Below are 12,442 nucleotides of genomic sequence, written 5' to 3' on the forward strand. Positions count from 1 at the left end.
AAAAAAAGTCACAAATATTATATTTTTTAGGAGAATTTTTTTAAAGACATCTAATATTAAGATTTTATAAGATAAAAGGCATATAATATTTTCATACTAGTTAAGGTCACTCAACATTTCTACAGAGAAAATTCGACTCAAAGAAATTTCGCCTCAACTCGGAGAAATTTCTATTTTTACAGAGAATTTTGAAATTTCTTTGTGATCATACTAGATAAATTTCAAATTTTTTTTTGAGTTTGGACCAAATTTTCTCTGAGTCGGGTGAAATTCCTCTGAGTTGGGCAAAATTTCTCTTAGTCAAATTTTCTCTGTGAAAATGTTGAGGGACCTTAGCGAATAAAAAAAAAATATCTTGGACTTCTCTTACTATACAAAGTTTGAAAGAGATGTTTGACTAATTTTTTCTATTTTTTAAGTGTATCTAGATTAGGTGTATCTAAAAAATATTTAAAAAATTGTCTAAAATATTTTTAAAAATACACTACAGACAGAAAAACAAAAAAACAAAGGAAAATGAAAATACTCAATTTTTTGAAAAATGAGTTAGATTTTCTTTATGCCAATTTCCTTTTTTTGGGAAAATACATTTGTTTATTGTTTTTTCAAAATGGTAGACCCACTATCACACTTGTTTTGTGTCATTTAGAGCATCTCCAACGCTTTATTAAATTTGAGTAAAAATTTGATTTGATATCATACTCTTCAACGATTTTCATCAATTTGACCGATCGTCCTGTCATTTGATAAAGAGTAAAAAATACTTAAGTCATTCAAAAATTTAATTGTCTGGGAGAACGTCCGGGCCAACGGTTACCTACAAAGTTGATGAAAAGACAAAATTTCCTTAATTTGATGAAAAAAAAGTAACTCTCCCTTCATTTGATATATATTTGATGAAACGATTGAAGCTGAGTTCTCACCATTTTTTTCATCAAATTTGAAATTGATATCTGATTTGATGGAGGATTGTAGATGACTTGAGAAAGACAAATTTATATAAGATCTTGTGATAAATTTTTACTCAATAGAATGAAGGGGAAATAACTGAACAGTGGTGTAGCATGTGCAGTTATTTCTACTAAAATAAAAATAGATTAATAATTGTGCCTTTTTATTTATTTTAAAACATGGTAATTTATTTTTAGCATTCTAGAAAATAATGCTATAATTTATGCTTTGGGTGTTAAAAAAATGACATTTTATTAGCTAATGGGTCATTTGGGATGAATTTTTTCGTCTGATGTTTGAATTTTTAGTATTTTAGTCTGATTAAAAAGTTTTGTTTTGGATAAACTTTGGGATTTTCTGTAGTTTTGTGAGAAAATAAAATAAAATGATTATAGTTCAGATGTGATATTTTGTCTTATTAACTTTTTAGTCTATTTTAACTTTTGAGAAGTGGATTATAAGCCATCTTGTTGACTTTTTAACTTATTTAGGTCAGATTAATTTTTTACTTTTTACACGTCTTTTTAAAAATTGCACTTCATAAAACAACCCTTTGTCTTTTAGTGGTTTATAAATTAGCCCAAACTATCTTTGCAAACTAGGAATTACATTTTGGAACTACTATCTTAATATATTTCAAAAGAAAAAAAAAATTATACAAAAATCTTTAAAAAATTTATTGAATACAGCAAAAGATACAAATGTATTGATTTTTTTTTCTTTTTTTGTATTTTTTGTATTTGGTAATTTAAAAAAAAAATCCCAAATATTATATTTTTTAAGAGAATTTTTTTTTTTTTTTAAGATCCATGATATTAAGATTTTATAAGATAAAAGATATACAATATTTTCATACTAGTTAAGGTCACTCAACATTTATACAAAGAAAATTTGTCTCAGAGAAATTTTGCTCCGACTCAGAGAAATTTCAATTTTCACAGAGAAGAAATTTCTCTGTGATCATACTAGAGAAATTTCAGAATTTCTCTAAGTTTGGGCTGAAATTTCTCCGAGTTGAATTTTTTCTGTGAAAATGTTGAGGGACCTTAGCTAATAAAAAAAATGTTATAAGTTTGCTCTCGCACAAGAGGGTCCGAATGAATGTCCTAATTAAAGTAATTATTACAACATAATTGAATAAACTAGATTATTACAAGTTCAAATAAAAGCTAAGCAACTAAGTAATTAATTACAAATTATTAGAAAGTATGAATATTCAATCTAATTGACTCAGATGAGAATCGAGGAACGGTATGCGCACAACAGAAAACACCCTCCAGAAATCTCTTTGTTTGCTGCCAGGATCAGCTCTGTTTGCAGTCAGAAAATTATTCTATTCTGGCCTCAGATTCTGCTATGTTCTACTATAAAAATGCCACTGCCTATACAAAATAGCTAGTCGGCCAGCATGAGATAGTTGTCGGCCATACAGAATGATGGCTGGCCACTGCTTTTGGGAAATACCTTGCTGCAACAAAGCTAAAACAGAGTGTTTTCAAGAGATGTTTATCCTCTTTGCCCTTTTCCTATCATGGAAATGATCAAGGGAGGAGCGAATTCAATTATCAAATCATCAATCATTGAAAAATTTGTTGCATGATGACTTTAAAAAAGATGGGACGAGAGCTCAATAAATGAAATAAAAGATAGACAATACCTCATTCCTATCATAGAGTTACCTCAAGGGAAAGGGTAGATTGCCTCATGAATCACCAAACATGACAACAATAGTATGTGATTATTCAAGACGCATTAGGTTTGGTATAACATCCGATCGAACCTGACTAATTTTATTATATTTTTACCTCTTTTATTCCAATTTTATTAACTCTTTTTTACTTTACCTTTCCATATTCTTATCTTTTCTTTATTCTTGTCCAAAGGTGATGATTATGTCCACTAACAACAAAAAGTATAATTAATAACATTTGTTTATAGCATTTTTTTTATAAATGTTATAAAATAAAAGGAATACATAACACTTTTTAATAAATACTGTAAAAGATTTTTGAATAATAACATTTACTTTTTTATAGCAATTTTTTATATTTTAATAGCAGTTGAAAAACAATATTAAAGGTTGCCTAATACGGAACTTTGTTCTGCAGGTTATAGCAAAGAATGAATGCTATAGAAATCGTGAAAAATTTGGCGCTCTAAATTGCTATTTTTCCATTCAGTTTCCATCTCTTGCACGACCCCCTCTCTTGCGTTGTATTTCTTCTAAGTAAAATCACAAATCGAGCATAAAAAAAAACCCTAGAAAACACTTGGAATTCGTTTTAGGTTTTTGCCTTTGATTTGGCAAGTTTGTGTCTCCGATTGGACGAGTTGGTCGATTTACTGGATTTGAGCTGTAGAGAGTTGAAGCTCTGTTCTTCATCGTTGAAGTTTATCGGGTAATTTGATGTTTTATGTACTTCTTTCTGTTTAGGTTAATTTTTTTTGTTTTTCAGAAAATTGAACCAAAAAAAAAAAAACAGAAGAAGAAGAAACACTCAGTGCTTTGTTATTATGAGATATGCTTGCCTACTGAGAAATTGTAGGAAAGTAAATGAGAAATGTGAATTTTTTTTTTTGGGATGATTTGGTTTTAATTTAGTGAGAGGTACATTAACCATTTCTATGATTTTAGTATGAAGTTGCAATGGTACATTAACCATTGCTAGTTTGGTACCCCTCTCCCCAAGAACAAGCCATGAAAATATCATCAAACACCAAGACCTGTGAATTAAACTTGATGGCTGGGCCAGGTACCAAACCAGCATCGTCAGTTTAACTCAACTTGTCAAAACTAAGCCAACCACACTTAATCTCGACCTTTTGACAGATTTGCTAGTTGCAAGATACGTCAACAATGTGGATTATATTTGATGTATCTTTTATCCACGGATGATGTGAATTATTGACATATGGACCTATATAGCAAACCACATTTGTACATTGAAGGATTTCTTCAATTTTCATTTTGGTTTTGTATTGTACAATGTTTTTGAATATTAGTGTATTGTTTGGATTGTTGAAATTGTCTACATAGGTGGTAAAGTTATATAGGGTCATAGTTTCTCTGATATATTTTGCACTGGTATATATTATTTATGCCTCTTAGGTGCTTGATAAAATGCCACTAAGAGTGGCTGACTCTTACTATATGTGTATATTGTTTTCTTGTGAGTTTTTTTGATATCTGTTTCTGTATCTATATCTATATCTGTATCATTATATATATACATAAAGAAAACCACTATATGTGAAATTAATCATGTTATTATATATAAGAAAGCACCAAGGTGTTGAAAAGTTTGGTGAAAAAAAAAATGTTATATATAGCAACAATGACAAAAAAATTCTAGATTTTTTTTTTTTCCAGTTTTCAGAGAAAAAAATTATAGTTTATGCTAGGCATTACATTAACATATTATCTTTAAATTGTTCATGACCACTGACCTGACTTCTCTAACCACGGGCACTGCTATTATCCTCTGGTGCTTTGCTCCTTGTGACTGAAACACATCTGCAATCACATAAGTTAAAAATGATTTTGCAAAAAATAACCATTACTCGAAGTCCAACACACACAAGACTTACCATAACATCATGAGCAATGCAGCCATTGCTATTTTAGATATCTTCCCACTGAGAATTAGTTAGTCGTTGCTCGCTGCTGGCACTTGATTAATATCTCTAAACATTGATCTCTAAACTTCGGCTTTTCTTTTTCTTGCATCTGCTTTCCAATGTCTTCGGGCAGGTGTAACACTTCTTTCAATATTATTCTGCTCATGAGAATTCAACGTTGAATGAAATTCACTTTCTATTGGTGGCATTGCTTCAGCACCTGAGGGAAACAAGGTTGATTGGATTTCATTGGCTGAGATCAAACCAGCAATAACAGGATAGTTTGATATAACTTCTTGTTTCTTTGCTGCATGGGTGGCCATTCTTGCGCCTTTTTCCAATCTCGTTGACAATGAATTCTCATCACATAATTGTCGAGAATCCCACTTACTTGCACCTCTACTTCCGGTGGAGTTGAGTTGTTTGCAGTATTTGCTTTCTTCATATCAGCTTCAATGCGTTTTCGAGCCCTGTATCTATGTTGTCGCTCTCGGTTCTTTTAAGCGACGCGGCATAATATCGTTATCGCTTTGCACATGTTCTCTTTGATCAAGAGGCTGCATCAAAAACTATTTTCTTTTCCCAAAAGCATTCACATTCTGCCCATTTTCGATTTCAATTATGGGTTGCAACACCTGCATGAATAAGTTTCAATAAAGAAGGGCTGTAATGAACAATTCCAACTGAATTCTGTTTGTATGGACAAGGTCCTTCTTGTTGTATCACAAATGTTTTTTTTTTGCGAGTGTCCATATATAGCAAAGCCAATCAGTACATTGTATTTGATGGCAATATTTCCAACCATTTGTGAAAGTTATGTGTGAAATTTTTTCTTCTATCCATGCCATCATTAAAAACACAATGGGTTTTAGTATGAAGTTTAAATGAGTTTTCCATATTTTTGAAGGATTTTCTTCAATTTTCTAGCCCAGAAAAAATTGGGTCAAACATTCTAGTTTTGTACAATGTTTTTGAATAGTAGTGTATTATTTGGATTGTTGAAATTGTCTACATAGATGGTAAGGTTATATAGGGCCACAGTTTCTCTGATATCTTGCATTTATATTTGTTATTTATGCCTCTTAGCTGCTTGATAAAATGCCACTAAGAGTGGTTGACTCTTACTATACTTGTATATTGTTTTTTTGTGAGTTTTTTTTAATAACTGTATCTATATCTATACCTATATATATACATAAAGAAAACTACTATATTTGAGATTTATCATTTTTTTAGATAAATAAATTTATCATATTATTATATATGAGAAATCACCAAGGAGATAAAAAGTTTGGTGAAACAAAAATGTTATATATAGCAGCCATCACAAAATAAATAAAATAAAATAATATGGATTTTTTTTTGTTTGTTTTCAAAGAAAAAAAATTCTGGTTTATGCTAAAATGCCAAATAGCATTGGCTACAAGTAGATATCATATCAGTACGTTGTATTTGATTGCAATATTTCCAACCATTTGTGAAAGTTGTGAGTGAATGTTTTTCTTCTATCCATGCCATCATTAAAAACACAATGGGTTTTAGTATGAAGTTGAAATGAGTTTTTCATCTTCTTAAAGGATTTTCTTCAATTTTCTAGCCCAGTAAAAAGTGGGTCAAATATTTTAGTTTTGTATTGTACAATGTTTGAAATTGTATACATAGTTGGTGAGGTTGTATAGGGTCATAGTTTCTCTGATATCTTGCATTGGTGTATGTTATTTATTCCTCTTAGGTGCTTGATAAATTGCCACTAAGAGTGGCTGACTCTTACTATACTTGTATACTATTTTCTTGTGAGTTTTTTTAATATTTGTATTTGTATCTATATCTATATCTATATTATATTTATATATATACACATAAAGAAAACTATAACGATCTCGATTTTACCCCGACTTTCGTTGTGTTCCAGACACGGATTCCGTGATTGTATACTGTTGTCTATGTCCTGTTTCCTTCCTTTAACTCTTTGTATTTGAGTGTTGGATTATGTTGGGCGTGTTTGGAACGGGTTGGTTGTTTGTTGGTCTAGAACGTTGATGCCCAGATTTTGGCTTCTTCACTCAAGCAAGGCTTCTTGTGCTCGAACGAGCCTTGTGTAATCTATTTCTTCGCTCGAGCGAGGCTTCTTGAGCTCGAGCGAGCCTTGTGAAATTGTTTCTTCGCTCGAATGAGACTTCTTGCGCTCGAGCGTGCGTCTGCGTTGGTGACAGACCTGAAGCTTTGCATTCTACGCTTGAGCGACGCTTCTTGCGCTCGAGCGAGGCGACTTGTTGTGTCTGGTCGCTCGAGCGACAACTCCTCTACTTGAGCGAGCCTGTTTATATCAGATCGTGAATAAAACATTTCAGAACACTTTTGCAGCTCACTCTCTCTCTAAAACTCTTCAAAAACGCAGGTTTTCATACTCTCTCTCTAGAATACACATTCTCTCTAAGATTTCATCTAGATCCGTTGTGTTCTTGACCCTAGTGTCTTTGAGAATAAGGCAGAGGGCTTTAAGGGCTTCGTGTTGATCCAAGTAAGAGTTGGTTTCGTCATCTTTGGAGTTTTGATCTTGCTTGTCTGTCTTCTACACTTAAGGTAGGGATTTTCTTTGAGTTATATATATATTTTTGTAAGATCTAGATGATTTGCGAAATCATCCTTTGATAGCTTTTGAAAAAAATTGATTGTTGATTCAAGAAAAAGAGTGATTTTGAAAGTGGGTTTACTATTTGATCCTTTGAGATAGAAATTGGAGGTTTTGAACTATGTTGATTAAAAAAAGATGTTTTTGGTGAGATTTCTTCAAATGTTTTGGAGATGAATTGTTTTGGTAAGAAAACTTCGAAAATAGGAGTTTTAAAAAGATGTTGAGAAATCATGGATGGTGTGTTATATTTATTTTGTATGTCAAAATAAATGGATGTTGGAAAATTGCTTATTTATATTTATATAAATAATATTTTCATGGAATATGGGAAATGGTTGAGATGGCTTGAAATGTGGGAGTTATGTTATCCTTTGGATGAATATAAATAAATGTATTTATTTATCTTGTGAAATTGTATTGAAAGGAGAGATGGAAACTTTGATCACAATGGAAATATTGTGTGGAAGAATTAAAAATGGATAAAATGTTGCATTGCATTAATTGATACATTGGCATACCAATTCATTGATAATGAAGAGCTTTGAAATTTGATTTGAAAACTTTGCATTGAGTGAAGAATGTTGAGAAACAAGTTTTCATGAATTGGTTTTGGAGTAAATACAATGGCAAGTCTCGCAAGGTAGTGTAGATTATGGGTGTCGAGCCTTCCAGTTAATACTGGTAAAAATGACAGATTATGGGTGTCAAGACTTCCGGTTAATACCGGTAAAAATGACAAATTGGTAGTACTTGTATAGACTACTTGCAGATACGGACCTAGGGATTACCAGAGTTGTATTTATCACCCCTCGAATAAAATTTGATAAATGTTGAACAGTTGAAATTGCATGATATCATTGAGCATGTTGGTTTTCAAAAGATGAAGGTGTGTTTTACCTTAAAAAAGGCATGGCATGGCATAAGCATTTCATCTCATGAGACTTGTATAAAATGTATATATTTTGTTAAGAATTTCCTATTGGGCTTTATGCTCACCCTAAGGGATTTTTGTGCAGGAAAAGATGTGGTGATTCTGCCTAACTGAAGGCGTGGAAGTGTGTGCAGAGAGCATAATGTGCTCATTTGCTGTGACTCTGATTGTAAGCCAAGGGCTTTGTATGTGTGGGTTTGAATAACCGTTTTGTGTAACCAGGCTCAAGCCTTGGAAACTTGTAAACCATTGGGGGTATTTGTTGTTTAATTAATTGTTGTTGGATTAATTGTATTACTGCATGAAGACTATTTACATCATGTAATGCAAGTATGAGGATTTATTACCAGTTTTACTTTAAAAGGGCATGACTATTGTATTATCATTTGGACATGAAAATTGGGGCGTTACAAAAACCACTATATTTGAAATTTATCATGTTATTATATATGAGAACTCACCAAGGAATGAAAAGTTTGGTGAAACAAAAATGTTGTATATAACATCCATCACAAAAAAAAAAAAAAAAAATTATGGAATTTTTTATTTCTGTTTTCAAAGAAAAAAAAAATTCTAGTTTATGCTAAGATGCCAATAACATTGGCTACAAGTAGATATTATATCAGTATATTGTATTTTATAGCAATATTTTCAACAATTTGTGAAAGTTATGTGTGAAAGTTTTTCTTCTATCCATGTCATCATTAAAAATACGATGGGTAAACGACAATGGGTAGGTGAGTAAGGATTTTTGGCCTATTGATATAGCAATACTATGTAGTTTGAGGTTGTTGTTTAACTTTTATGGAGTATAGTTCGATCGGGTTTTATGTAGTTCTTCATGTGATTGTTATTGAGTTTGTAAATTGTTGACTTTAAAGATATTGTTGGATTTTGATTGTCTTGATTGATATAATAATTATTTGAAATTAATCTATGACTGATTGAACCCCTCCCCCCCAAAAAAAAGTTATGTGATTTAACTCCAATTAAACTTTATTTGGATATGTAAATTTGGATTTGGGAATGAAATTAAAATTTATAGATTGAAATTTCCTAAGTTATGGGAACTTAATTAATATTCAAAACTCTCTTTGTATGAGTTAAATTGATTATACATGAGCAATTATGGACCTTTTATTAGATATTAGTTAACAACAACAACAAGCACTCGGATGGACACATCTACACCCAATTTGCTGCTGCTGCTGCTGCAAACTGCTATAAACTGTAAAATTGAGAACTAGCAGTCAACTCTTATATACAAGCTCAATCAAGAATTGAGAAAATAGAACTGCAAACTGTAGAATAGAGAGAAGTAGGATAGAGCCAATGAGACTTTAGAACCCTCAATTGATCAAGTCAATAGACAAGCACTAGGATAAACACTCAAGAGCTTCAAACATTCGAACAGGTCGCTGGGTAGAAGATCTGTAAAGACCTGCATCTGCAATCTGCCATAGGCTGTAGACTTGAGAAAATTAGGATAACAGCCAACTATTCTATACAGGCCTTAACCTAGAACCAACCTGGATACACCTTAAAACAACACATAGCTAGCCAATGAGACTTCAATACCCTGGATATAGAGAAAAAGAGACCACAACAAAGAGGGCAGATCAACTTGCAATTTCAACCCTCACAGCAAGCAACAACAAATCTACATAGACTTTTAGAGCTCACTTCACTCAACCCACAACTCACAAAATACACTCTACCTAATTTGAGGCCTCACCAACTCAACCCACCATCCCTAAGCAAAGTACCGGCTTAGAACTTGCAAGCAAACTGTTAGTAGAAAATGAGACATCTCTGATTACAAATACACTCAAACACCACCCCCACCACACTGGTCAACCCAGGAAATAGCTGAGAAACTGACAGCTAAGAAAGCCATAACAACAGACAATAGGCTAGAACACACTCCAAAGAATATAGGGCTCACTGTCACTTAACCCTCAACAGGAATTCCCAAACTCCAAAAACCAGCCAACACTTGTAGAAAGATGAAAAAATGTATAGCCTGAATGTACTCCATCATGCACTATAAAAGGGTTTTTTTTTTTTTTTTTTTGCTATGGGAGGGGAGGGATTGTTTGGCTTATTCAAATTTTGTGGTTGAAATTTCGTCAAACTATATTTGTTTAGTTATTTGTTTATTATATGTATTTTTATTTGATTTGGATATTGCTTTGCTGTTTATTAGAACTATATTTGTTTTATGAAAATTCATGTATATTATGATTCTCTTTCTTTATTGCATTCTTGTTTTTTTGCTCTACTAATATGATCTTCTCATTATATATGACCATTTATAGGCAATTTTATATTTTTGCCTACTTATGAAAGTTAAGGCAATGGAATTGATGCCTATAATACACTTTTAAAATATTCAGTATAGTTATCACAAAATGGCTCAAACCTTAATATAGACTTGGTGTAGCATTGCCTAAGACTAAAATTCATAAAGGTCATGTTCAAAGACCTGTATATTTATGTATCATAGTTTATTAAGAAATGCCTATTTTCACTATTTACATGCACTTCTATTTGTGTGAAATTTCTCCACCTTTTTGATCTAAGCAACTATATGTATTACTTGGCCATATTAGGAAAAGAGTTACTTCACGATTAATGATGGAGAAAGATTGGGTACATCTTAATAGGTAATGAAAATTATATTTGGAACCTATTATGCTTAAAAATTCACTCTCAAATGTCTTGATAAATTTGGACTTTGAATGGTAATGTAGAACTACATATGAATACATGAAAGAAGCGTGGAATTTTGTAGACATGGCTAAAAGGAATGCAGGGTATCCAGAGAAGATTATATGTCCTTACAAAGATTGTCAAAACTTAAGTCACCAGTGTATTGAGGTTGTGTATGAGCATTTGGTCATAAAGGGAATGGATGAAACTTATACAAATTGGTTTCATCATGGAGAACAACCAAATGTGACTGATAAATCTGATATGGAAATGTTAGGCTCATACAATTTATTTAAAGCTGCATGTGCGCGAGATGACAATTATGAAAAATTTGTTGACGAAAGTGGGGATGAGGAATTTTTCAAATTGCTGGAAGATGCAGAAACCCCATTATATTTAGGCTGTGAAAAATACACAAAGTTGTCAGCAATTGTAGCTCTTTACAAGCTCAAAGCTATAAATGAATGGTTTGATAACAGTTTTAATGAACTTTTGGAGATATTACATGATATGTTACCAATAGGGAACGTCATTTTGAAGTCTGTATACTCTATGAAAATATTTGTCAAAACATTTGATTTAGGGTGTGAAAAGATTCATGCTTGTGTGAATGATTGTTGTTTGTTTAGAAAAGAGAATGCTGAAATGGAAAGTTGTCCAAAATGTGGTTTTTCACGATGGAAGGTCGATCAATGCACCAATAAATTTAAAAAAGGTGTTCCTGCTAAAGTGCTAACATATTTTCCTATAATCCCAAGGTTTAGGAGGATGTTTAGGTCATCACAAATGGCTGAAGATTTAAGGTGGCATTTTGCTCATAAAAGTGAAGATAGCAAGATGTGACACCCAGGTGATTCTTGCTTATGGGACTTGGTTAATAATAAGTGGCCACTTTTTTCATCAGATCCTCGCAATCTTAGACTAGGTCTAGCTGCTGATGGTTTTAATCCATTTCGTAATTTGAGTTCTACGTACAGTTGTTGGCCCATGATGCTAGTTGCATATAACTTCCCACCATGGTTATGCATGAAAAGAGAAAATTTTATGTTGACATTATTGATTCCAGGAAAAAAGCAACTAGGTAATGACATTGATGTATATTTACAACCACTTATAGAAGACCTGTAAGAGTTGTGGAATAATGGGGTGAATATTTATGATGCTTTCACAAAAACTGTTTTCAATTTAAGGGCAATTTTATTATGGACAATAAATGACTTTCCAGCATATGGAAATCTCTTTGTGTGTACTACAAAGGGTAGAATAGCATGTCTTATATGTGGCAACAATACATATTCACAGTGGCTAACATTTAGTAGGAAGTTTGCATACATGGGCCACAGGTGCTTCATTCTGCCATTTCACCATTTTCGAAAGAAAAAAACTTGGTTTGATGGTAAGGAAGAAAAGAGAAGAAATACTAAAATCATGACTGGCAACAACATTTGGGTTTCTATTAAAGGCATGAAGAATGATTATGGAAAAAGTGGAAAGAAGAAGCGAAAGCGAGATAATGAACCTATTGAAACGTGAAAAAAGAGGTCAATTTTTTTTTGAATTACCTTATTGGAAGGTAATTGTTATTGACTATTTTG

General features: G+C 32.2%; 1 protein-coding gene and 1 long non-coding RNA gene across 2 annotated transcripts; both read left to right on the top strand.

Moving 5' to 3' along the window:
* Positions 1–3,023: 3,023 nt before the first annotated feature.
* Positions 3,024–8,498, top strand: LOC145790014 (uncharacterized). Its single transcript, XR_014328569.1, has 2 exons — positions 3,024–3,350; positions 8,221–8,498. It is a non-coding gene; the product is annotated as an uncharacterized LOC145790014 (long non-coding RNA).
* Positions 8,499–10,772: 2,274 nt separating this feature from the next.
* Positions 10,773–11,690, top strand: LOC145791720 (uncharacterized). The gene is made up of 2 exons (XM_082872142.1): positions 10,773–10,801; positions 10,889–11,690. The coding sequence occupies exons 1-2, from the start codon at positions 10,773–10,775 to the stop codon at positions 11,688–11,690; spliced, it is 831 nt and encodes a 276-aa protein (XP_082728268.1).
* The last annotated feature ends 752 nt before the right edge of the window (positions 11,691–12,442 follow it).

This window comes from Camellia sinensis, chromosome 5, assembly GCF_055761805.1.
Source record: "Camellia sinensis isolate YWXY chromosome 5, ASM5576180v1, whole genome shotgun sequence".
Classification (NCBI taxonomy): domain Eukaryota; kingdom Viridiplantae; phylum Streptophyta; class Magnoliopsida; order Ericales; family Theaceae; genus Camellia; species Camellia sinensis.

Bases quoted from the DNA above. Each gene is read 5' to 3' on its own strand.
- LOC145791720 (XM_082872142.1), top strand. From the start codon at position 10,773: ATGGAGAAAGATTGGGTACATCTTAATAG. The intron at 10,802-10,888 runs GTAATGAAAATT...ATGGTAATGTAG, and splicing joins GATTGGGTACATCTTAATAG to AACTACATATGAATACATGA.